At 41.2% G+C, this 27,894-nt stretch overlaps 1 protein-coding gene across 1 annotated transcript in view; it reads left to right on the forward strand.

Moving 5' to 3' along the window:
* Positions 1-23,109: 23,109 nt before the first annotated feature.
* SYNJ2BP (synaptojanin 2 binding protein) overlaps positions 23,110-27,894 on the forward strand; it is a 61,232-nt gene continuing 56,447 nt past the window's right edge. The window contains exon 1 of the mRNA XM_088839496.1: positions 23,110-23,280. Coding sequence (XP_088695622.1) covers positions 23,217-23,280 — 64 coding nt within the window. The 5' untranslated portion in view covers positions 23,110-23,216. The remainder of the gene's footprint in view (positions 23,281-27,894) is intronic.

Consider the following 27,894-nt stretch of genomic DNA (forward strand, 5'->3'; position numbering starts at 1 on the left):
CCAGCACCAGGGTCTTTTTCCAGTGAGTCAGTTCTTCACATCAGGTGGCCAAAGTATTGGGATTTTCAGCTTCAGCATCAGTCCTTCCGATGAATATTCAGGACTGCTTTCTTTTAGGATTGACTGGTTTGATCTCCTTGCTGTCCAAGGGACTCTCAAGAGTCTTCTCCAACACTGCAATTTGAAAGCATCTGTTCTTTGGCACTCAGCCTTCTTTATAGTCCAACTCTCACATCTGTACACGACTACTGGAAAAACCACTGCTTTGACTATATGGACTTTGTCATAGCTTTTCTTCCAAGGAGCAAGTGTCTTTTAATTACATGGCTGCAGTGATGGGTAGCTTAATAAAAATGGGGATAAAAAGTGCCATGAAAGTTCAGGTTGAATGGTAATTGCTGTTGTGTCTTGCTATCTGTGAACCTTTAATGCTCATGCTTTTACTGCCAGATATTGTGCAATCATCAGTTGTTTATGAATGTCTAGTTTCCACTCATTCTACAACCATCCAGTACAACTTTTGGGAAGTCATTAGAAGGCTAAAGAAACACAGAGATGAAAAGATATGATCCCTGCCTTAAAGAGGCTGGCAAACTAATAGGCACGCAGATGAACCATCTAGCTTGGGAAACAGCCCCTCACATGTGCTGTTTGCATAGATGAGTCAGAGAAAACCTCACCTATTATCACCTCAAACTGCACTTGACAGGTGAGACTTTTCTAGGTAACCTATAGAGGTCAGCAGGGACTTCGTTCCCTGGTGGCTCAGACAGTAAAGAATCTGCCTGCAACGTGGGAGACCGGGGTTCTAGCCCTAGGTCAGGAAGATCCCCTGGAGGAGGGCATGGCAACCCACTCCAGTATTCTTGCCTGGAGAATCCCATGGACAGAGGATCCTGGTGGGTCCCAAAGAGTCCGACATGACTGAAGCAGCTAGGCATGAGGCCACGCAAAGAGTTAGAGAATGTAAAACTGAGAAAAAAGCTTACGATCACCCATCTTTGACTGAGATCCTCCTTTCACGAAAAGGATAGATGAGTCCAGAGAAGAAAGGAGACATGCCCAAGGTCTCACAGCTGGTTAGTGGAAGATTCTGGACTGAAATCCAGTTACTCTGACCACCAGCTAAAGACAGTCCTGTTTACTTTCAGTTTTAAGGGTGAGTGGGAACCATTATTTTTTCCCAAGGGTGATAAACTCTGCATGTCTCTGTGAGTGTAGGTGAGGAAACAAGCCTCTGAGAGTTCGCATTGGTAACAAATGTTAAAAACAGTGTTTTGGGCATTTGTAACAATGTGAGGTGAATGGTTATGTTTCGATTACATAGGAGAATGTTTATAGGAAATGCACACGAATATACTAAGGAATGGGCTTCCCAGGTGGCAAAAAAAAAAAAAAAACAATGTGAGGTGAATACCTACTAAGAATGCTTATCGAATGAACAGATGGATGTGTGTGAACAAGGAGAAGGGGAGCGGCCATATGTACAATATTATCTATGGCTCAACAAAAACAGAGAAGCCAGGGACACATTAATGTTAGGACACATTAATGTTTGTCCCCTGAGTACAAAGCCTGGGTGAGGGAGAGTGTATCTCTGGGTAAGTGACGTCTGTAAGCACCAGGTGTGCAAGGAGTCCAGTCTGTGATCCCAGGATTAGCCTTACCCTCCTGGGGCTCCATTTCATTATCTTCCTGAACATTAAATGACTACATTAGATTTCTAAGGATTATCTCAGATCTATGTCAGATCACAGACCTCCAGGAGGGAATGGATTTCATTTCACTGACATGTCTCTTGGTCTTGTGACACTGTACCCTTTCTGTGTGTATGTGGGGCGGGGAGACAGGGGGGTCTATTGCTGAAAATTGTATTGGGTAGAAAAGGAGCATTCCTATCTCTTAACATCCAATGCGTCTGGCTCCACTCCCAAATCCCAAGGCCCATTTCTCTCCTCTGTTCATGAGAAATGAGAACTTGGAGAAAAGCTAAAGGGTTCGGTTTTGAACTGCCTGTAGCTGATGAAACAACTGTGGGCTGTTTAAATTTTTAGCACCTAGCTAGCCATTTATTTCATTTCATATCCCAATCCATATCTAGTGAAATCAAAGTCCGTGACTATTCTCCCAACTGTTACAAAAAATATCCTCCTCCCCCAGATGGAGCTGATTTCTTTGATTACATTTCACACTGCCATTCTGAGGCCACCTGCCACTACTCAGGACTAGATCTGCACCAAATTTTCCGTGCTGCTGCGTCAGGTAGACAACGAGGCACAGGGGAGGGGAGTGGAAAAAGAATACCAGTGGAGAACAGTTCATCTCTTTTGGAAACTACTTTCTGGCATCTGACAAATCAGTTAAGGATAGTAAGTGACTGAAGGTTTGCTGGGCAAATTCTGCTACCTGCCTCCAACATCTGAGAGCAGGCCTAGCTGCTCTAGCTGGGTTTGTGATCCCTAGCACAAGAAACTACAACACCATGAATGGAGGGCATCCTTGGTGCTGAGTTAAATTATAATTTGTTTCCCTAGAAATGAGAATTAACCTGAGCTTAATTCCTATCTGTAGAGAATAAAAATCAGATTAATTAAAAGGTTATACACCCTGACTCCCCATGACTTTCACTGACATTCTTGTAGGGAATGGGCTCATTTAAGTCCATCTTGATCTCATCAGCTAATGGATTGTTGTTGTGTAGTCAGTCTTATCTGACTCCTTGCGACACCATGGACTGTAGCCCGCCAGGCTCCTCTGTCTATGGGATTCTCCAGGGAAAATTACTGGAGTGCACTGCCATTTCCTTTTCCAGGGGGTCTTCCCAACCCAGGGATCAAACCCATCTCCTGCGTTGATAGGTGGAGTCTTTACCACTGAGCCACCAGGGACACCCGCAACTAATGGACGTGAGATTTAAATTCAGGTTCCAACCCTTCTGTTTAGCTTGGTTCTGTGGTGCGTTGCAGGGCACAGAATCACACCCAGTGCTGGGGACCAGCCTCCTGATAGGCAGAAGGTTACAGCGGGAATGTAAGTTCTGTCAAGAAAAAGGTGCTAGCAATGGAAACATTCAGTCTGACACTGGTCAGGATGAGGTTAACTGAAATACGGTCCCCAACTTTGGGAACTTTGCAAAGCAATCACTGATCAGTTTTTGTGTGTATCACTTATGAGCTAAGGAAAGGCACAAAACACACTTTATTGGCAGCTGAAACATTAGAGATCATGGACTGATAAAATGTTAGGAAGTCACCAGTCAGGCAGACCACGGGGTTTCTTCTTTGGACAAATTTCAGCAGAAAAGGAGATGGAAAGGATTAATTCATGTGCCGATTCACTGAGTGATTGTAAAGAGCAATACTGCATAGGAATCTGGAATGTCAGGTCCATGAATCAGGGTAAATTGGAAGTGGTTAAACAGGAGATAGCAAGAGTGAACATTGACATCTTAGGAATCAATGAACTAAAATGAACGGAAATGGGCAAACTTAATTCAGATGACTGTTATATCTACTACTGTGGGAAAGAATCCCTTAGAAGAAATGTAGTAGCCCTCATAGTCAACAGAAGAGTCTGAAATGCAGTACTTGAGTGCAGTCTCAAAAAGGACAGAACGATGTCGGCCGATTACCATTCAAGATCACTCGAACCCAAGTCTATGCCCCAAGCAATAACGCTGAAGAAAGCTTAAATTGATGAGTCCTATAGGCAATGGCAAGCCACTCCAGTACTCTTGCCTAGAAAATCTCATGGACAGAGGAGCCTGGTGGGCTGCAGTCCATGGGGTTGCTACCAGTCAGACACGACTGAGCGACTTCACTTTCACTTTTCACTTTCCACTTTCACACATTGGAGAAGGAAATGGCAACCCACTCCAGTGTTCTTGCCTGGAGAATCCCAGGGACAGCGGAGCCTGGTCGACTGCCATCTATGGGGTCGCACAGAGTCGGACACGAATGAAGCGACTTAGCAGCAGCAGCAAGCTCCATCTGCAGAGGATGAGAGGGTTGGATGGTATCACCGAAACGATGGACATGAGTTTGAGTGAGCTCCACGAGTTGGTGATGGACAGGGAGGCCTGGCGTGCTGCAGTCCATGGGGTCACAAAGAGTCGGACACGACTGAGCGACTGAACTCAACTCAACTCAACTCATGAAGACCTACAAGACCTTCTAGAGCTAACACCAAAGAAGGTGTCCTTTTCATCATGGGGGGATTGGAATGCAAAAGTAGGAAATCAACAGTTACCTGGAGTAACAGGCAAGTTTGGCCTTGGAGTACAAAATGAAGCAGGGAAAAGGCTAACAGAGTTTTGCCAAGAGAACGCACTGGTCATAAAAAATACCCTCTTCCAACAACACAAGAGGTGACTCTATACTTGGACATCACCAGATGGTCAACACCAAAATCAAATTAATTATTTTCTTTGCAGCCAAAGATGGAGAAGCTCTATACAGTTAGCAAAAACAAGACAAAGAGCTGACTGTGGCTCAGATCATGAACTCCTTATTGCAAAACTCAGGCTTAAATTGAAGAAATACAGAAAACCAGTTGGCCATTCAGGTATGACATAGATCAAATCCCTTGTGATTATACAGTGGAAGTGACAAATAGATGCTCTTCCTTATGATCTGCTGTTTCCAGTGATTACTAATGCATTCTTCATCTTATATACTGAGTTCTTCAGCTGCCAAATTTATGTTTGGTTCTTTTTTAGAATTTCAATATCCTTGTTAAAGTATTCTGTTCATTAATCTTATTGCTCAGCTGATTGATCTGGGTTTCTGAGTTTTCTTGTACCTCATTGAGTTTCTTCGTGACAGCTATTATGGATTCTTTATCAATTTGATTGGTGGTTCATTATTTAAAAATCCGCCTTCCAATCCAGGAGACAGGTTTAATCCCTGGATTGTGAAGATCCCCTAGAGAAGGAAATAGTAACACACTCTAGTATTCTTACTTGGGAAATCCCATGCAGAAAGCAGCCTGTTGGGCTACAGTTCATGGCATCACAAACGATTTGGCCATGACTTAGCAACTAAAAACAATAACAATCAGTTAGATTGCAGTATTCCATGATTTTAAGTTTGGTTTCTGGAGAACTATCATTTTCTTTCTGTGGAACAGTGCTACTGTGAATATTTGTAGTGCTTGATAAGTTGTTCATCTACTGATGCATTTCAAGTAACAAATACCCTTCTACTTGATTCTAATGATTCAGTTCATTAGAAACTAAAGGCTTTTATTCTGTTTTCCCACTGCTCTTGTTGTTGTTCAGTTGCTCAGTCCTGTCCAACTCTTTGGACTTGGGACGATCCCCTGGAAGAAGAAATGGCAGACCACTCCAGTATTCTTGCCTGGAGAATCCCATGGACAGAGGAGCCTGGCAAGCCACAGTCCATAGCGTCGCAAACAGTTGGACATGACTGAAGTGACTTAGCGTGCGCACACACACACACACACACACACACATATGCAACAAGAGCCCCCTCAATTTTTAGGGCAAGATTTTCTCTAGTATCAGTTTAGTCGCTCAGTCATGTCCGACTCTCTGTGACCCCATGGACTACAACACTCCAGGCTTCCCTGTCTTTCACCATCTCTCAGAGCTTGCTTAAACTCATGTCCACCAAATTGTGATGCCATCCAACCATCTCATCCTCTGTCGTCCCCTTCTCCTCCTGCCTTCAATCTTTCCCAGCATCAGGGTCTTTTCCAGTGAGTTAGTTCTTCACATTAGGTGGCCAAAGTATTGGAGTTTCAGCATCAGTCCAACCAATGAAAATTTAGGACTGATTTCATTTAGGATTGACTGGTTTGATCTCTTCACAGTGTAAGGGACTCTGAAGAGTCTTCTTCAGCACCACAGTTCAAAGGCATCAATTCTTCAGCACTCAGCTTTCTTTATGGTCCAACTCTCACATCCATACATGACTACTGGAAAAAACCATAGCTTTGACTATATGGACCTTTGTTGGCAAAGTAATGTCTCTGCTTTTTAATATGCTGTCTAGGTCAGTCATAGCTTTTCTTCCAAGGAGCAAACGTCTTTCAATTTCATGGCTGCAATCACCATCTGCATTGATTTTGGAGCCCAAGAAAATAAAGTCTGTTTTCTAGTAGGTGGCACTATATAGCACAAGGTTTTGGTTTCTCTTGCTTGAGCTGCCTCTGGCTGGAGTTGAGTGTTGCCAATATATACCCTTCACTTCCTTTGTCAGAGGTGTCACCCTGAGGCCTTGTTATGGCTTCTTGTGCCTCTAGGGTCAGTGGTGCTGTGCTATTGCCAGTATCACTGGATTTCTGCCTGGGGCACCAGGATAGTGGGCTCTTCTGCCGTGTGTAGGATCTCCTGAGTATTGGATCTCCCTGAGTGCTACAGGGAGAGAGAGAGGCTAGAGGCCTGGAGAGATGAGAGCCAGGATGCAAGGGAGCCTCTGCTGTGTTCAGTGTTTTATGCTTCATAGGCTCTGCTGCTGTGGGATTGGAGGAAAGGCTCTGGCGTCATGCATACCTCAGTGGCTGAATGGTCAGTGTCCCAGGCCCCACTGCCCCTGCTGCCCAGTTAACCTGTAGCCACAGGTGCGCAGGTAATTGCAGCCTGGAGGCTAGAGTTGTACGCACCACCTCCCCTGCTATTGCTGCACTCTCTGGAGAGCCAGGGTTGTAGGTGCCACCTTCACCATTCCCCTGGTCCCACCTCCTCTGTCTGTCCCAGTCCTCCCACCTTCAGCTGTACGGGTATGTGGAATTCTCTGGCATCCTCGTATGTTTGGTAGAAGCACCTCTGTCAAATTGTGGATGTTCTGCTGGTTGCATAATGAAGGGGAGAAACTGTGTCCTTCTGCCATGACGCTGTTGTCACAAGACTCCATCTCTTAACGGCAGAATGGCAAGATCACCTAGCATAAGAAAATGTGGGTTGGGAGATATCATTGGAAACTATTATCTGTCAGATATATGTATATATTGGTGTGTGTATATGTATATACACAAAGAGAAATAGTTTTTTACCCCCAAAGAACAATATTAGTAAATTAGTCTCAACTTTTTTTCTGTTCTTTTTCAAGAATCAAGGTTTTCCCCCTATGAGTGTCACTTCCTTCTCCTCTCCTCAGTATTTTGTAATAGCACACATGACTACCATACACAAAAACACTGTCTTAGATCAGCTAACTACTGCAGGCAAAATGGCAGGTCTGTGCAGTTCCTCACCTTAGTACGTGGACTTTTATAAAGAAGAGAATGGTTTGGCTTTTCAGGTTTTATTGCTAATCAAAAAATAGAGAATGAGGTATCATCCCTAAAATTTAGATGCTACATGGATCTTGGTTTACTAGGTTTTTGCTAGAATTCTTAAGCAGATTTGCCAGTATTCTAGTGCCCTTTTTCCTGAACGTCAACTAATAACTTTTATTGTTTATTTTTTATTGCTATCTTCACGTTGCCTTTTGCTATTGAAGGAACATTCGTACTGCATGCTTGAATTTATATTAGTAGGTAACCAAGTGCAATTTTGAATGTAACACAAAGACTTTGGAATTACTGGGGTGGGTGTTGTCTTAATGTAGCCCAGGGCCAGAGAAAGAAGGTGCCTCATACTCTAGTTAACTTCAGTTTGCTATAATGTAGTTGGATTACTAGACGGTTTCAGTCGAAGAGTGCTGCTCCTAATTCTGTCCACCTCCAAGGTAACCCTGCTTTCCACAGGTAATTACATATAACTCTAGACAACGTGTATCCCTCAGCATTCTTATCCCATTTCTATACCTTTTGGTAATATCTGTGCACTACTTTACCATCGACATTGGTTTTCTATTGTTGGGGTAACAAATTACCACAAACTTAGTGGCTTACAATTTTTTTTTTAATTTCACAGTTCTGGAGGTCTGAGTCTGCTGTGGGTCTCACTGGGCTAAAATCAAGGTGTTGTCGGGGTTGTATTCCTTTCTGCAGGCCCTGAGAGAGACTCTCTCTCCTTGTCTTCCCTGGCTTCTGGAGGTCACTCACTTTCCTAGGCTTTTGGCCACGTCCTGCACCTGCAAAGCCAACCTTGGAAGTTAAGCCCTTCTCACATCTTCTTGCATCACCCTGACCTTTTCTTCTGCCTCCCCTTTCCACTTTTAAAGACCCGAGTGATTACACTAGGGCCACTAGATCATCAAGGATAATCTTCCTATTTGAAGAACAGCTGTTTACTATCTAAATTCCATCTCTTAATTCCTTTTTGTTGCATAAAATAACATATTCACAGTTTCCAGTGATTAAAATGTGGACATCTCTGGGCAGGGGAGAAAGGGGAGAGAAGAGGAATTATTTTTCCACAAGAATATTTTTATTATTTTGGAGAAGTCTGAGCATACCACCAATTCTGAGCACACCAACAATAGGATAGGGAAAAGGTAGAAATATCTCACAAATGATCATCATTATAATCTTCCATTAAGAGGTAAGGCCTCTGAGCTCTTGGGCTCAGATCTAGGTTGCATTAGGACCCATTAAGGTGCCTCCCTCAGGAAAATGGTGAAGAAAACTGAAATCAGCCAGCACACCAAGTATACCTGCTCCTTCCGTGGCAAAACCAAGATGAAGAGATGAGCTGTGGACATTTGGCACTGTGGTTCCTGCATAAAAACTGTAGCTGGTGGTGCCTGGACCTACAATAGCACTTCTGCTGTCACAGTAAAGTCTGCCATCAGAAGACTGAAGGAATTGAAGGACCAGTTGAAGCACCACCATTTGATAACACTGCTGTTGCTGCTGCTGCTGCTAAGTCAATTCAGTTGTGTCTGATTCTGTGCAACCCCATAGACGGCGGCCCACCAGGTTCCCCTGTCCCTGGAATTCTCCAGGCAAGAACACTGGAGTGGGTTGCTAGCCTATAATAAATGGGTTAATTTATGTAACAACAACAACAAAAAGAAGGTTTCTTAAATATGTTTGAACAGTAAATGACACACAATTGATAGGTATCAATTCACTGAAATACTTACTGATATTAAGTATTTAATATCATACTTGTAGAACCATGTATAGTTCAGCTTAGTCACTCAGTTGTGTCCGACTCTCTGCAACCCCATGAATCACAGCACACCAACTCCCAGAATCTACCCAAACCTATGTCATTATGTCAGTGATGCCATCCAACCATCTCATCCTCTGTCATCACCTTTTCCTCCTGCCATCAATCTTTACCAGCATCAGGGTCTTTTCCAATGAGTCAGCTCTCCACATCAGGTGGCCAAAGTATTGGAGTTTCAGCTTCAGCATCAGTCCCTCCAATGAACACTCAGGACTGATCTCCTTTACAATGGACTGGTTGGATCTCCTTGAAGACCAAGGGACTCTCAAGAGTCTACTCCAACACCACAGTTCAAAAGCATCAATTCTTTTGCTTTCTTTATAGGCCAACTCTCACATCCATACATGACTACTGGAAAAACCATAGCCTTGACTAGACAGACCTTTGTTGGCAAAGTAATGTCTCTGCTTTTTAATATGCTATCTAGGTTGGTCATAACTTTCCTTCCAAGGAGTAAGCGTCTTTTAATATCATGGCTGCAATCAACATCTGCAGTAATTTTGGAGCCCAGAAAAATAAAGTCAGTCACTGTTTCCACTGTTTCCCCATCTATTTGCCATGAAGTGATGGGATCGGATGCCATGATCTTAGTTTTCTAAATGTTGAGCTTTAAGCCAACCTTTTCACTCTCCTCTTTCACTTTCATCAAGAGGCTCTTTAGTTCTTCTTCACTTTCTGCCATAAGGATGGTGTCATTTGCATATCTGAGGTTATTGATATTTCTCCCAGCAATCCTGATTCTAGCTTGTGCTTCTTCCAGCCCAGCATTTCTCATGATGTACTCTGCATAGAAGTTAAATAAGCAGGGTGACAATATACAGCCTTGATGTACTCCTTTTCCTATTTGGAACCAGTCTGTTGTTCCATGTCCAGTTCTAACTGTTGCTTCCTGACCTGCATACAGATATCTCAAGAGGCAGGTCAGGTGGCCTGGTATTCCCATCTCTTGAAGAATTTTCCACAGTTTATTGTGATCCACACAGTCAAAGGCTCTGGCATAGTCAATAAAGCAGAAATAGATGTTTTTTTCTGAAACTCTCTTGCTTTTTCGATGATCCAGAGGATGTTGGCAATTTGATCTCTGGTGCCTCTGCCTTTTCTAAAACCAGTTTAAACCTCTGAAAGTTCACGGTTCACGTATTGCTGAAGCCTGGTTTGGAGAATTTTGAGCATTACTTTACTAGCATGTGAGATGAGTACAATTGTGCGGTAGTTTGAGCATACTTTGGCATTGCCTTTCTTTGAGATTGGAATGAAAACTGACCTTTTCCAGTCTCGTGGCCACTGCTGAGTTTTCCAAGTTTGCTGACATCTACAAGTTACCACTTAACATTTAATTTTTTTCCAACCTTAATAGCACCCAAAGAAACATGAATCAGTGAGATCTCTCCTTTTTTTTTTTTCTGTGCCAAGTCTTTAGTTGTGGCATGCAAACTCTTAGTTGTGGCATCTGGGATCTAGTTCCCTGACCAGGGATTGAACCCCAGCTCCCTGCATTGGGAGTGTGGAGTCTTAGCCACTGGATCAATAGGGAAGTCCCTCAATGAGATCTTAAGTAGTATTCTGTAGCTAGCTATAAAGATTAAAACATTATGATCACCCACAAAGTTAGTGAGCAGTATGAAAAGGCAAAAAGATATGACACTGATAGATGAACTCCCCAAGTCGGTAGGTGCCCAACAAGCTACTGGAGAAGAGTGGAAATATAGCTCCAAAAAGAATGAAGAGCCTGAGTCAAAGCAAATACAAAGCCCAGCTGTGGATGTCACTGGTGATGGAAGTAAAGTCCAATGCTATAAAGAACAATAGAGCACAGGAACCTGGAATATTAGGTCCATGAATCAAGGTAAATTGGAAGTGGTCAAATAGGAGATGACAAGAGTAAACATTGACATCTTAGGAATCAGTGAACTAAAATGAACTGGAATGGGTGAATTTAATTCAGATGACCATCATATATACTACTGTGGGCAAGAATCCCTTAGAAGAAATGGAGTAGCCCTTATAGTCAACAAAAGAGTCTGAAATGCAGTTCTTGGAAGCAATCTCAAAAATGACAGAATGATATCTGTTCATTTTCAAAATTCAATGTCACAGTAATCCAAGTCTATGCCCCAATCAGTAATGTCGAAAAAGCTGAAGTTGAATGATTCTTTTCATCATAGGGGACTGGAATGCAAAAGTAGGAAGTCAAGAAAAACACAAAGTAACAGGCAAGTTTGGCCTTGGAGTACAGAATGAAGCAGGGCTAAGGCTAGTAGAGTTTTGCCAAGAGAACGCACTGGTCATAGCAAACACCCTCTTCCAACAACACAAGAGATGACTCCACACATGGCCATCACCAGATGGTCAACACCAAAACCAGACTGATTATATACTTTGCAGCCAAAGATGGAGAAGCTCTACACAGTCAGCAAAAAAGACTGGGAGCTAACTGTGGCTCAGATCATGAACTCCTTATTGCCAAATTCAGACTTAAATTGAAGAAAGTAGGAAAAACCACCAGACCATTAAGGTATGGTCTAAATCAAATCCCTATGATTATACAGTGGAAGTGACAAATAGATTCAAGGGATTAGATCTGGCAGACAGAGTGCCTGAAGAACTATGGATGGAGGTTCATAACACTGTACAGGAGGCAGTGATCAAAACCATCCTCCAGAAAAAGAAATGCAAAAAAGTAAAATGGTTGTCTGAGGAGGCCTTACAAATAGCTAAGAAATGAAGAGACGTGAAAGGCAAAGGAGAACAGGAAAAATATACCCATCTGAATGCAGAGTTCCAAAGAATAGCATGGAGATATAAGAAAGCCTTCCTCCGTGATCAATGCAAAGAAATAGAGGAAAACAATACTTGGGAAAAACTAGAGATCTCTTCAAGAAAATTAGATACCAAGGGAACATTTCATGCAAAGATAGGCACAATAAAGGACAGAAACGGTATGGACCTAAAAGAAGCATAAGATATTAAGAAGAGGTGGCAAGAATACACAGAAGAACTATACAAAAAAAGATCTTAATAACCCAGATAACCATGATGGTGTGATCACTCACCTAGAATCAGACATCCTGGAGTGCAAAGTCAAGTGGGCCTTAGGAAGGATCACTACAAACAAAGCTAGTGGAGGTGATAGAATTCCAGCTGAGTTATTTCAAATCCTAAAAGATGATGCTGTGAAAGTGCTGCACTCAATATGTCAGCAAATTTGGAAAACTCAGTAGTGGTCACAGGACTGGAAAAGATCAGTTTTCATTCCAATCCCAAAGAAAGGAAATGCCAAATGTTCAGACTATCACACAATTGCAGTCATCTCCCATGCTACCAAACTAATGCTCAAAATTCTCCAAGCTAGGCTTCAAAAGTACATGAACCGAGAATGTCCAGATGTTCAAGCTGGATTTAGAAAAGGCAGAGGAACCAGAGATCAAATTGCCAACATCCGTTGGATCATAGAAAAAGCAAGAGAATTCCAGAAAAACATATACTTCTGCTTCGCTGACTACACTAAAGCCTTTGACTGTGTAGATCACAACAAACTATGGAAAATTCTTCAAGAGATGGGAATACCATACCACCATACCTGCCTTCTGAGAAATCTGTATGCAGGTCAAGAGGCAACAGGTAGAACTGGACATGGAACAACGGACTGGTTCCAAATTGAGAAAGAAGTATGTCAAGGCTGTATATTGTCACCCTGCTTATTTAACTTATATGCAGAGTACATCATGAGAAATGCCAGGCTGGATGAAGCAAAAGCTGGAATCAAGATTTCTGGGAGAAATATCAACAACCTCAGATATGCAGATGGCACCACCCTTAGAGCAGAAAGTGAAGAGGAACTCAGGAGCCTCTAGATGAAAGTGAAAGGGGAGAGTGAAAAGCTGGCTTAAAACTCATAATTAAAAAAACTAAGATCATGGTATCTGGTCCCATCACTTCATAGCAAATAGATGGGGAAGAATGGAAACAGTGACAGACTGTATTTTCTTGGGCTCCAAAATCATTGCAGATGGTGACTGCAACTGTGAAATTAAAAGATTGGAAGAAAAGCTATGACTGACCTAGAGAGTATATTAAAAAGCAGACATTCCTTTGCCAACAAAGGTTGGTATAGTCAAAGCTATGGTTTTTCCAGTAGTCATGTATGGATATGAGAGTTGGACCATAAAGAAAGCTGAGCACTGAAACACTGAACTGTGTTTGAACTGTGGTGTTGGAGAAGACTCTTGAGAGTAGCTTGGACTGCAAGGAGATCAAAATGAGTCAATCCTAAAGGAAATCTATCCTGAGTAATCATTGTAAGGACTGATGATGCTGCGGAAGCTTCACTACTTTGGTCACCTGATGCGAAGAGCTGATTCACTGGAAAAGACCCTGATGCTGGGAAAGATTGAAGGCAGAAGAAGAAGGGGATGACAGAGGATGAGATGGTTGGATGGTATCACTTACTGAATGGACATGAGTTTGAGCAAGCTCCAGGAATTGGTGTTGGACAGGGAAGCCTGTCATGCTGCAGTTCATGTGGTCGCAAAGAGTTGGCAAAAACTGAGCAACTGAACTGAAGAGAACAAAGTTAGTGAAAATGTACAGAAAGAGATGCTCATTTACTGTTATGAATTAACTTAATGTGAATTCAATAAACTTATCAAAATTTAAATGAATATCCCTATTGACCTAACATTTGGACCTCTGCAAAGTAATAGATGTTCTTTATGATATTTTCTGTAATTTTGAAGAAAACAAAAAGAGATAACCTGTACATTAAAAAAAAGCACTGATGTTTATAACTTATGATACATCTACATATTAGGCTAATCAGTTCAGTTCAGTTCAGTCGCTCAGTTGTGTCCGACTCTCCGCGACCCCATGAATCACAGCACGCCAGGCCTCCCTGTCCATCACCAACTCCCGGAGTACACTCAAACTCATGTCCACAGAGTCGGTACCCTTCCCTTTAAAACTGTATGGGTAGAGAACTTCTAGTTCTGGCCAATATGGCGTACCTTCATCCCATCCAAGTACTTACTCTTATCAAATAGAGGAAGACTTTAAAGTGGAAAGATGACAGACTGCTTAGGGACCCTATATATAAGAAATGAGATGAAGCAGTCACTTGGATTCTGGATAGTCTTTCATTTCCTGTTGCATAGAAATCTTTTGATATATGTTAATAGCAAAGTGTATTTAAAAACAAAGTCTTTTGTGGCACAGACAGATTATTCCAGTCCTCTACAGAGTTATTCCTTGGTTTTGGATCTGATATACTTGTGGACAGGATGACTGAGAACCAGATGATGTTCCTGGAGGAGTACCATGCTTCTGAAGAAGCATTCTTACTATGAAAATTACATCTATGTAAGTGGATGAGAAATATAATCCTTTTTATTAACAAATTTCTTGTTCTACTTGAAAGTCATTTACATAGAAGCTGTTGGGACATGTGGGCCACATAGCAGCTACTGAAGAAATCCTTTTGAACAGCAGTGGAATTTAAATGGCTCGGAGGATGATGACATTTTTGAAAGAGTGAAGAAAGACTAAATTCCCTTATCGATTCTTTCACAAGATCAGGTTTCTCCAAAATTTACCATGTCCACTCCTTCACTCTCTTCCTCAGCTTTCCCTGCTCTTCCCTACTGCCATCCCTTTTCCTGTTGGTCTTCCTGTTTAGCAGTAGCAATAGCCCTACTTCCCCAGGAGCAGCTCTAGAATGTAGCTTTATCGGCATCAGTAATACAAGTGCAGTGCATGGGCCCCTCAGCAACAATGGCCTGGTCTGCCTTAGACCATTTGTGGATCTAAGTTTGCTCTAGCTTCATTGTTACTGTGGTTGGCTCTCTGGCTTTCCCAGATTTTGTGAGCAGCTTTAACTACTTAGCATCCATTCCATACTTGAAAGTAAGAACTTAAGACTTGTGTAACATTTATAAAATATGTACTAGGTGATAGGATCTGGTACTGCAGAAATGAACAAGACATACAGCCCTTTTTGTCAAAGAATTCACAGCAGAGTTGGGAAGAACTGACAACTAAAGAAATAACTAAAGGACTTCTACTACCAATAGTGATATACTAGGTAATTCAGATCAAACTCTGAGAAAACTAGACCACCTAGATAGAATGCATAGTAAGAAATCTACTTTAAGGCATAAACTATGTAACAAGATAGAGAATAATTATCAGGCTGAGAAAAGAGAGAAAGGAATTCAGAGTTGAGCATGGCATTTAGTGTTGTTTTTCCTTGAGAGTATTTCTGCCATGAGCTCAATGTTTGTAACTCCTCCAAATTCATCTTGAAACCTAATCCCTACTGCGATGGATTTTGGAGGTGGTTTTGGGAGTTGATTAGTCATGAAAGTGGAGCCCTCATGAATGGAATTACTACCTTTGTACGTGACGCTCAAGAGCGCCCTCTTGCTCCTTCTTGCAACGTGAGGTTATAGCTAGAAAACTGTGAGCCAGGAACTGGGCTCTTACCAGACACTGAATCTGTCGGCACTATGGTCTTAGACTTCTCAGCTCAGAACTGTAGGAAATAAATTACTGTTGTAAATAAGCCACCCAGTGTATGGTATTTGGTTATAGCAGCCAGAATGGACTAAATCAATTTCCGCTTTTAGAAATACAGCTGACTGACACTTACAGGAACTTCAGCCCAGAATCCATTCACTTCGTAAACCAGTTGCAAATTCCTTAAAATATTGAACGCGGAGTTGCCATATGACTCAGCAATTCATATACCCAAGAGAAATTAAAACATCCACACAAAATCTAGTACATGCATACGCACAGCAGCAATATTTATAATAACCAAAGTGGAAATAATCCAAACACCATTAACTGATAAATAAACAAAAGTGGTATATCCATTTGATGGAATACTATTAACAATAAGAAAGAATAAAGTATTGACACATGCTACCACACAATTAATCTTGAAAACATGCTAATTGAAGGAATCTAGTCACAAAAGACCACATACTGTGCTATTCTTTTTATGAAATGTCTAGAAAAAGCAAAGCCTGGAAACCAAATGTAGATTAGTGGTTCCCTAGAGCTGGGAAGGGAGTGAGGAGTGAGTGCTACTTGGAACAGGATTTCTTTATGTCATAAGGTTGTTTGGATAAAATTGCTCTATAATTAGATTATGGTGAAAGTTGCAGAACTCTACAAGTTTACTAAAACTCTTGAACTGTAAGTACGCTTTAAACAGGTGAATTTTATGGCATGTAATTATATCTCACTCTTTTTAAAAAAATCTAATTATTTCAGTCCCTGAATTTGGATCAAAATATTTTGGGTTGCTATTGCCTCTGGGCACTGACAGAAGGAAAAAAAAATGAAATGCTCTCTGGATAATGAAAATGTTATCTTGGGCCAGAAGTTAATTCTGATTCTGCAAATAGAGTATTCAATAAAATTTTTAAATAGCTAGGAACACAAAGAAGTAAGGTAACATAAACAAGAATCAGCAGAAAGAACAAATATTAGATTTGTGGGGACTCCAGCTATTAGAGCTAGCTAACTATTATATTAATAATACTTTGGCCACCTCATGTGACGAGCTGACTCACTGGAAAAGATTCTGATGCTGGGAAAGGTTGGGGGCGGGAGGAGAAGGGGACGACCAAGAATGAGATGGCTGGATGGCATCACCGACTCTGTGGACATGAGTTTGAGTGATCTCCGGGAGTTGGTGATGGACAGGGAGGCCTGGCGTGCTGTGATTCATGGGGTCGCGGAGAGTCGGACACGACTGAGCGACTGAACTGAACTGAACTGAACTGAATTATTATACTAGGCACAGACTTAGAAAACTATGCTTAATAGATTTAAGATAAAAGACAAGATTTTAAGTTTTGGCAAAGAACTGGAAGCTACAAAAGACATAGTAAGTTTGAAAAAGAACCAAACAGTTCTAATATGAAAAATGTAAGGACCACTGTTTAAGATTCAGTAGATAAAAACAGTAAGAAATGAAACCCAACTGAATAGAGGATTACTAAACTGAAAGAAAGTTCTGAAAAAAGAAAATCCAGAATAAAACACGGAGACAAGAAAGGATTAAGACAGTGATGAGAGGGTTAAATAAAGAGACAGTGATGAGAGGGTTAAACATAAAGAGATGGTGGTTTAGTTGCTAAGTCATGTCTGACTCTTGTGATCCCACGGACTGTAGCCTGCCAGGCTCCTCTGTCCATGGGATTCTCCAGGTGAGAATACTGGAGTGGGTTGCCATTTCCTTCTCCAGAGGATCTTCCCGACCCAGGAATCGAACCTGCATTGCAGGCAGATTCTTTATCCACTGAGCTATGAGAGAAGCCCAAATAAAAAGAGGATGCTGTGAGAAAATCTAACTTACATACAACTGAAATTCTAGAACACAAATAAAAAATGAATGGAACAAAAGCAACATTTGAACAAAACAATGGTGAGAATTTGCCAAATCTCATGAAAGATAAGCTGCAAACTCAAAAAATGCTACAAGCTACACACAGAATAGACATAGCTGTGGTAGTAGTAGTAATGATAATAACAATAAATATACATCATAGAAATTTTGCCAAAAGCAGTGAAAAGGAAAACAACCATGAAAGCAATTGGGGGAAATTTTTTAGGTCACCTGACATACTAATAGTACTAAAAATGGAGGGGAAATTTTTTATTTTGATTCAAGATTATAGAAATCCTACCCAAAAAATGTCAGGCTTAATGGTGAAATGTTGAAATCATTCCCTTTAAGATCAGATTAAGGATTTCCATAGAATTCTTACTCTTACCACTTTTATTCAACAATGTACCAGAAGTCCTAGCCAATCCAATAAGGCAAGAAAATGAAAACAATTGGTGAAAGATTGGAAAGAAAAATTTTAAATGTCATTATTTGAAAGTCATTGTTTGTATGAAAAATCCAAAAGCCTTCACAAATGAGTTATTAGAATTGATAAATTAGTTTGACAAGTTTGTAAGATTTAAGATGAACAAAGATCAATTATATTTCTATATACCAGGGTAAAAAAATGGAAAGTTTAAGAAAAAATTTATAATAGCTTAAAAGTATCCAAATTTTACATTGAATAAAGGTATTCAAGACTATTTCACAGAAAAAAAAATTTCTGAAGTTAAAGTGACTGAAAATAAATGTAATGATAATCCGTATCATGGGTTAGAGGATTCAGAATCATAAAGATATAATCTTGCTCCAGCTTGGTGTAAAAATTTAATGCAACCCAATCAAAGTTTCAACAGCCATTTTGTAAAACCTGAGATGATTCTCAAGTTTATGTTGGAAGTTTAAAGGGCCAAGATTTACCAAAGATCCTAAATAAGGTATGTGTGCAAGGACAGGGCTTCCCAGGTGGCGTGAGCCGTAAAAAACCTGTCTGCCAATGGAGGACACAGAAGAGACATGGGTTTGATCCCTGGGTTGAGAAGATCTTCTATTCTTGCCTGGAGAATCCCATGGACAGAGGGGCCTGTTGGGCTACAGTCCATAGGGTCGAAAAGAGTAGGACACAACTGAAGCGACTTAGCATCCACACACGCATGTGTAAGGATAACAGACAAAATTTTAAATAATAGTCCAGAAAAAAAACATACAGAGATCAACACCAAATTTGCCCAATAAATAAATGAGTAAATAAATTTTTAAAAAAGGAATAGCGCACAAAGTAAAGGAATATTTTATAAATATGTAGTGCCGGGAGAAAGAAATAATAACACAGTAAAAAAGTAAAATCTTGCCTGCTATCCTACACATGTAAAATCAACATTCCATTAGCTGCACATCTACATGTAAAATTTTTTAGCTTTAGATAACACGTTAATTCAGAGCAGAAAAATAATTCTCAGGTGGGACATATTGTTTGGCCTCACTGTGCATTATTCACACGGACTCGCATTCGGAAACAACGTGACTCTCCTGATTCCATAGATTTTCTTAATTGTTTTCTCTTAGTGGAAACTCCCATTTCCTCTGTTTTCTGCCTTCCTACATATTAAAGTTTCCTCATTCTTTTTTTTTTTTTAGACACCATGGCTCTTTTCAGTTTATTGCATGAAGGAATTACACTGACATACCTCTGAACACATGTGAAGCCCCCGCACGATTACACAATCCATGAGAACTCCTGTTATTTCTCCCCATTTCACTGTGAGTTGTGTTTTTTCTTTCCCTCAACTGAACTGGGTGGGTCTTCATTTCGGCACTCAGGCTTTCTCCAGTGGCGCTGCATGGGCTCTAGAGCACATGTGCTCAGTAGTTCCAGTGCATGGGCCGAGTTGCTTCTCAGCCTGTGGGATCCTAGTTCCCCAACCAGTGATCATACACTGATGTCCCCTGATTTGAAAAGCAGATTCCCAACAATGGGACAACCAGGGAAATACCACAGTGAGCTCTCTGAAGGCTATGCATGTGTGTGCTGAGTCGCTTCAGTTGTGCCCGACTCTGGCTCCTCTGTCCATGGAATTTTCTGGGCAAGAATACTGGAGTGGGTTGCCATTTCCCACTCCAAAATTAAACTAGTCCAAGTTAAAAGCAGACCCCAAATGGTTATATATTAATACAAGTTGTGAGGTTTTTAAACTTGTGACAAGGGACAGAAAGGAAATTCTACTCATTGTAAGGAAATTCTCACTTCAGCTTCAGTGAGCCAAAAGCACTTAAAATCCATGAATCTTCAGCTGGTCATCCTTAGCCAGTCCAACCCCTATGAGGAACTAGCATATGTTCTTGCGTGGGTCACTCTGTAGCTGAATTATAAAGTTTCCTCATTCTTAAAAACTATATTTACATTAATGTATAAAGGCAAGTTAAATGCTTTATCTGTCCCTCCACTTATTGCCAACGGAATGAAGTGACAGTCTCTCAGTCGTGTCCAACTCTTTGGGACCCCAAGGACTGTAGCCCACCAGGTTTCTCTTTCCATGGAATTCTCAAGCAAGAATACTGGAGTGTGTTGCCATTCCCTTCTCCAGGGGATCTTCCCAACCCAGGGATCAAACCCGGGTCTCCTGCACTGCAGGCAGATTCTTTACCATCAGTACTTATTCAATTTATTTGGTGACACTTTTTCTTGTACGGTTCCTTGTATTTCTTTTGAAGCTGAGTGCTCAGGTGAAAAGGGCAATCTTCGCAAGTACAGGATATGATTCCCCCTACCACCATGCAGTCTATAAGAAACATCTTTTTTCCTCAAAATTTCTTCATTGATGACTTTTTTGATTTTCTTTTCCAATTTCAATTTGAGCTCTTCTCTCTTGGCATTCCAATGTCATCTACTTACCATTTTTTTTCCATTTATCATACTTTTTTTTCATTATGATCACTTTACTCATTCAACAAACATGTGTTAAGCAGGGCCACAAGTTGAGGATGGCATGAATCTGAGTTTGAACTCGAGAAGTCATTTTTTAAAATTTTCATCAAATAACATTTTAAAGATCTGTTATCTTGCCCTTTTTAAGACAGGGAAAATATAACTGGGAGATATTAGGTTATCAGATCAAAGCCAGACAACTGGAGGAAGATGGAACTAAAATTTGAGATCAGGTCTTCTAACATCACCTCCTGTGTTCTTTCCACTACTCCATATTAACTTCTCTCAAGATTGGCAAATAAAAGGTCTTCCTGCTGAATTGCCTCTTTCTTGTTTTGTTTGATAAACAAAACAAAACGGTAGCTTCTGCTTTGAGAAACAACCTGGAGTTAAGCCACTGGGATTGGTGGAAGAATGAAAAGTGCAATTCCAATTAAGGCATTCCAATTCAGATTAATAATCAAACCAGAAACTACTCTGTTTACTGGTCTTATTGTAGTGACTTAAAAGAAAAAAATAAGACTGAATTTTCCCTCTTACCAACAGGGAGAGACCTTTACCCCTCTCCCCTTCCACAGTGAATTTTCTTGAACAAACTTGTAATTAAAATCCTTCTGTCTCTCCACATGTATGCAAGTCTTTAAAAGGCTAAACAAGCCTCTTATCAGGTAGAATGGGCAAGACTAGAGATTTCTTCAAGAATATTAGAAATACCAAGGGAACATTTCATGGAAAGATGGGCATAATAAAGGACCGAAACAGTATGAACCTAACAGAAGCGGAAGATATTAAGAAGAGGTGGCAAGAATACACAGAACCATACAAAAAAAGATCTCAATGACCCAGATAACCACCATGGTGTGATCACTCATCTAGAGCCAGACATCCTGGACTGCAAGGTCAAGTGGGCCTTAGGAAGCTTCACTATAAACAAAGCTAGTGGAGGTGATGAAACTCCAGCTGAGCTATTTCAAATCCTAAAAGATGATGCTGTGAAAGTGCTGCATTCAATATGCCAGCAAATTTGGAAAACTCAACAGTGGCCACAGGACTGGAAAAGGTTAGTTTTCATTCCAATCCCAAAGAAAGGCAATGCCAAAGAATGTTCAAACTACTGCACAATTGCACTCATCTCACACGCTAGCAAAGTAATGCTCAAAATTCTCCAAGCCAGGCTTCAACAGTATGTGAATCGTGAACTTCTAGATGTTCAAGCTGGATTTAGAAAAAGCAGAAGAACCAGAGATCAAGTTGTCAACATTCATTGGATCATAGGAAAAGCAAGAAAATTACAGAAAAAACTTCTACTCCTGCTTTATTGACTACACCAAAGCCTTTGATTGTGTGGATTACAACAAACTGTGGGAAATTCTTCAAGAGATGGGCATACCAGACCACCTTGGAGAAGGAAATGGCAACCCACTCCAGTGTTCTTGCCTAGAGAATCCCAGGGACGGGGGAGCCTGGTGGGCTGCCGTCTATGGGGTCGCACAGAGTCGGACACGACTGAAGTGACTTAGCTTAGCTTAGCTGCCTCCTGAGAAATATATATGCAGGTTAAAAAGCAACAGTTAGAACCAGACATGGAACAACAGACTGGTTCCAAATTGGGAAAGGGGTATGTCAAGGCTGTATATTGTCATCCTGCTTATTTAATTTATATGCAGAGTACATCATGCAAAATGCCAGGCTGGATGAAGCACAAGCTGGGATCAAGATTGCCGGGAGAAATATCAATAATCTCAGATATGCAGATGACACCACCTTTACGGCAGAAAGGGAAGAGGAACTAAAGAGCCTCTTGATGAAAGTGAAAGCGAAGAATGAAAAAGGTGGCTTAAAATGCATCATTCAAAAACCAAGATCATGGTGTCTGGTCCTATCACTTCATGGCAAATAGATGGGGAAACAATGGAAATAGTGACAGACTTTATTTTCTCAGGCTCCAAGATCACTGTAGATGGTGACTGCAGCCGTGAAATTAAAAGATGCTTGCTCCTTGGAAGAAAAGCTATGACCAAACTAGACAGCATATTAAAAAGCAGAGACATTACTTTGCCAACAAAGGTTGGTATAGTCAAAGCTATGGTTTTTCCAGTAGTCACGTATGGATGTGAGAGTTGGACTATAAAGAAAGCTGAGCACCGAAGAATTGATGCTTTTGTACTGTGGTGTTGGGGGAGACTCTGAGAGTCCCTTGGACTGCAAGGAGATCCAACCAGTCCATCCTAAAGGAAATCAGTCCTGAATATTCTTTGTAAGGTCTGATGTTGAAGCTGAAACTCCAATACTTTGGCCACCTCATGCGAAGAGTTGACTCATTGGAAAAGACCCTGATGCTGGGAAAGATTGAAGGCGGGAGGAGAAGAGGACTACAGAGGATGAGACGGTTGGATGGCATCACCAACTCGATGGACAGGAGTCTGAGTAAACTCCCGGGAGTAGGGGAAGGACAGGGAGGCCTGGCGGGCTGCGGTCCGTAGGGTCGCAGAGTCGGACCGGACTGAGCGACTGAACTGAACTAACCTTTCCTATCCAGACCGGCCCGCCCCGGTCTGGAGCGGTAAAATCGGGCCGGAAACGCGCTCCTTGCGCACCTCACAGTTTGACCTGAGGACCGGGTGGGAGCTCGCGCCGGGAGGCAGCGGAACCACGACTCCCGGCATTCCTGGCGCTCGCCCCGCGCCCGGCTTCCTTTTCCGGTTCGCGGGCTGCTGAAACCGAAAGTGCGGTGCCGTGGCCGCCGCCGGGAGTGCGCTTCACCTTCACCTGCGCCGACCCTCGCTGACCCCGGTCGGGAAGCCAGAGCGTGAAACATGAACGGAAGAGTGGATTACTTGCTTACCGAGGAAGAGATCAATCTCACCAGAGGACCGTCAGGTATGTGCAGAAGTAATCATCGCTTGAGAGGAGAGTTCTGGAGGCTGTAATTTGCAGGGCGAACACCTCTTCTGTGGAGCCGGATTCCTTTGGCTCCGGAGAAGACGGACCCAAACCTCGAGGTTTCCTGAAGCATTTGTGAGCAAACGGATGACTTGTCTTGACATCCGGCGTTAGCCTGAGAGGCTCTGAGGAGTCCACCTGATTTTGCAGTCGTTGTTGGTTCAGTCGCTCAGTCGTGTCCGACCCTTTGCGACCCCGTGGACTGCAGCACGTCAGGCTTCCCTGTCGTGACCACCTGTTTTTATAGTCAGGAGGGGTTTCTTTCTGCTAATGGTACTGGAAAATCCTGGGGGTGGTGGGAAGCCTGCTTTGTTAGCCAGCACTGGTGAACACCACACCCCTCCTTCCATCTGACTGCTCCGTCCCTGTGTCTGAGAGACCGTTTAGTGAAAATGGGAGCGTAAACGGTGTGGACTGTAATTGCATATCCGTTTTCTCGCTGCTGGTATTCGCCCCTCCCGCCTTTCATTTCTGGAAAATTCAGTCAGAGGGTTAACTGGAATGTTGAAGCAGAAGGAGACCTTAGAGATCCACTACAAATGTTCCCAAAGCTGGTGTCACTTCAAAATTATCCAACTTTGTTTTTTCTTTTTTTTAAAAAAAAGTTAATTCCTAGAACCCATCTCTCTGAATTTGGATTCAGTGCAATTGTTTCTTTGGGCTTTTTCCTGTTTTCCTCCCAACAAGCCTGTCATGTGATTCTGATACTACCAAATCTTCACCTTCACCTACAGTCCTCTTGTCTGTCTCCTGATGCTCTTGACTCCACTAGGCTCTTAACATTGCTGCCCACGTTGGCTTTTGTTGCCTTTCCTTTGTAGCTGTCTAGTGCTTTCAGAGCTTACGCTTTGGGTTTATTTAACCTCTTACTAGTTCTTTGATGCTCATTAGCTAACTTGACTGATGTAAGCTTTAATTTGTCATTTGTAAAGTGTGCATAATAGAGTACATTTCCAAGGGGTATGAGGATGAAATCAGTTAACCGGTAAAATATTTAGAACATTGTGTGGTAAGCACTGTGTGTTCATTACTGTTGTTTTTATCCTTAGGAAATAAATGAATAGGTTACAGCAGTAAATCTTGCCAAATACTGTTATTTCAAGTCTCCAACAGCTCATCAAGTACCAGCACTCTATCTGAGATGTTTTTGTAAGCCATACACACCGTCTGTTGCCATCATTACTACCTAGATCAGTCCATCTTTTCTCATCTGAGATTTTGGTGTAGCTTGACTACAACTTATAGATTATTTTTCGTAAAATATGGCCCAGAATCATCTCTGTCTTTTTTCTTGTTATAAAAAATTGGAAATCAGCTTAGTGAGAGTGTAATTTATTGCCAGTCTGCATGGTTAAGCGCCATGCTTCATAGGAGCTCCTGAACTTTTGTCAAAGGCTCATTCAGTATGCCCAAATCTCCTAGGTATACTTCTCTTACTTAAGTTTCTCCTTCTCTTCCTGTTAATGGTTATTGACTTTTGAGACTAACATAGAAAATTATTGTTAAACCAAAATCTGTTTTTCAGCACTTTTCATCCAATGGTGCTTGTTCTCCTAGGGCCAATTGAAACAATGGTAGCTGCAGGTATTTAAAGGCAGCTGGCTGTGCTCCTGTTTTGTCTCTTCCTTCTAAGCCTAAATATCCCTAGTTGTTACATTAGTTCTCCTGTGTTTTGATTTGAGGTTTGATTCTTGTTTCCTGCTTAAGAATGTAACCTGTTTTGACATAGTTCTGTCACTGTAGTATCTGCAGTATTTTCAGAATCGCCTGACTGGAGCAGAGCAGCACTCTGATATTCTCTTGCTTATTTCAGCCACTAAATATTTTTAAAGTTTAGTGTAATATCACTTCACGTTTTTTGGTAGTTACATAACAGTGTTGCTGATGTTCAGCTGACCATTCACTGAAATTTTTCTGATCCTATTGATCTTGCAGACCTGAAGTTCCTAGTATAACCATTTTTCTGAATTATTGGAATTAGGAAAAGCATCAAAGGACTGATTAATAATAAATTCTTTAGCTAATGTATCTCACCTCAGAGTTGTTTAATTTCTGTTTTGTGTGTGCATTTATTCAAAATGAATGAATTTATTCACCTAGTGACTTTTAATTTTTTGTAAGCATTTTCATGTTTTACCCATAAAAGTTGATAAACTTTAAAAAATTTAGACGAGTAGAGCCACAGACTTTTGAAGTTTGGTTGGTTCATTTAACAAGGTTTCAAGTTTCTGTTTATCACCTGCCATAGCTAGTTACCTGCTATGTGGTGTTCCCAAGAAGTCTCCCAGTCTGAATCCTCTTTTCTTCACTGGGTCATCATTAAGATATACAGGGAAGAAGTCAGTTATCACGCCTAGAAGCTTCCAGTAATTTGGGTAGTCCCAAAGTAGTGGTCTTTTCTTTTTTTGGGTAGTCCCCAAATAGCAAACTAGGAAAAGCCTGTAATTCCAAATATGCATTTCTGTTTGCAGGCAGTATTGCCACTCTTTGTTTCAGTACAGCTTCCTTTGCAGGGACCTGATAATTTAATCAAGTAATTGCAAGAATGTATATACTTTTGTTTTTGTGTGTGAGTGTTCTGTCAGGGACAAGGGTCTTGGAATCAGCGTTTGGGCCCATTTTGCAAGGCAAATGAGCCTATTTTGTCTGGTCTTGCTCACTGCACAGGAAATAAAATCTTGGAAAAATTATGACAATGAAGTGAGTATCTGGTGAGGCAAAAAGAAGCTTGATGTGTAGCTTGGCATCTATCCTATGCCTTCTTCCTCAGCCTTGTAAGGAGAGTCTTAGGTTGGATGACTGGAAGTTTCGTCCTCCTCCAAGAGTTCATGATTCTTTGGCCCATTCCATGTGTTGTTTCATGAGTCCTGCCATTTTTAGCTAACAGTAGCTGGTCTAAAGAACCAATTAAAATTTCAAATGCCTTTAAAGATTTGAAGAGTTCACTGTTTATCCATTACGGAACACTCTTTTCTTTCCCTGGAAATCCAGCTTGATTATATTCTCAAAGCCTCCCGCTTTTTCCTTTATCAAATTGAGTTCTTAATGTTGGAAAGACTCAGTTACTCTAAGAAGTATGACAATGAATTTAATCTAGATTTTTTTACTTCATGTTGGATATTAGGATTCCTTGTTCAGGACTGAGTTCTCAATAAGTTTCAGCAAGTTGCTCCTGATTACCATCTTTAAAAAGGGAGCAGAATTTCTATTTTTCTACTTTCTTTAAGGGAGTTGCAGAGGATAATGGGATGGAACAGTTTTAATAATGAATAATTAAGGAATTCCATATTATCTTTCTGGCAATATGCTAGTTATTTCATACACATACACACACATATATGTATATACATTTTTTTTCTTCAAAACCACCATGAGTGGTGATTAATCGACATTATTAGATGAGAAAATTGCCTCTCAGAGAGGTTAAGCATTTGCCCAAGTTCAAAAGTCAGTAACTTTCAAAAGCCCAGAATTTAACCCAGATCTGTTGATCCTAGAGTTCCATATACTACCTCCATTTACTAGGCTGCTGTGCTGCCTAGTCACATGACTTTACAAAATGTTCCTATAGTTGAGCATCTATCAGCTTTTTTTTCTACTTCTGTCTTAAAAAAATTGTTAATAAGGTTGATCCTTGAAGCAGCCTTTAGAGATACAGTTTTTATAGCATATACTTTTCTCACTCTGTGTGTTTTTCCACATATTCCATGTCCTTGTTTCTGGAATCTTAGTCAGTTTCCTACCCATTACATTGTATTATGACCAAATTCATTCTCTCTTAAATTGTGTTTAGTGGAGAACTTTGTTTATGACTTTTTGAAAGCTGAAATAGACTATGTTACTAGTTATCTTTATGTAACAACATTCTATTATATTTTTTGATATTCATCAATTTGCCTAGTCATTTCATGAACATCTGCTGACTACTCTGTGGCATGTGCCAGGCAAGGCATTAGGAGAATAGGAAATGAAATATATATCCTTTGAATCAGAAGAGCTCAGACTGAAGTTGAAGGAAGAGAGATAAGTAAGGAAGCAAATATAGAGATAAACACTATGTTTTTTTCTCCCTATGCTCTCACAGGGCTCTGATCTTTCTAGAGTGGTTCAGAGCCTGGATTCTTAAGTCACACAGCATGTGCAGTCACTTCAGTTGTGTCTGACTCCGTGCGAACCTGTGGGCTGTAGCCTGCCAGGCTTCTCTGTCCACGGGATTCTCCAAGGCAAGAATCTGGAGTCGGTTGCCATGCCCTCCTCCAGGGGACCTTCCCGACCCAGGGATTGAACCCATGGCATCTCCTGCATCTTCTGCATCGCCGGTGGATTCTTTACAGTCACACACCTACGTCCAATTCTTAACTCTGCCACTTAAGTAAGAGACATGATCTAGTAGAGACCAGGCATATGCATTCAGTTCTTGCACAAGGGCTTATCCTGGAATGAGAGAATAAAGATGCCAGTGACTGAAAAAAAAGTGCATAATCTAAACATTGAGAATTATGTTTTATCTGGCAGTCTTCCTGGGGACTTCAGGCCCACAAGACAGCTACT

Source organism: Moschus berezovskii, chromosome 9, assembly GCF_049115385.1.
Source record: "Moschus berezovskii isolate FMDL1 chromosome 9, NW_MosBer_1.0, whole genome shotgun sequence".
In the NCBI taxonomy this organism is placed as follows: domain Eukaryota; kingdom Metazoa; phylum Chordata; class Mammalia; order Artiodactyla; family Moschidae; genus Moschus; species Moschus berezovskii.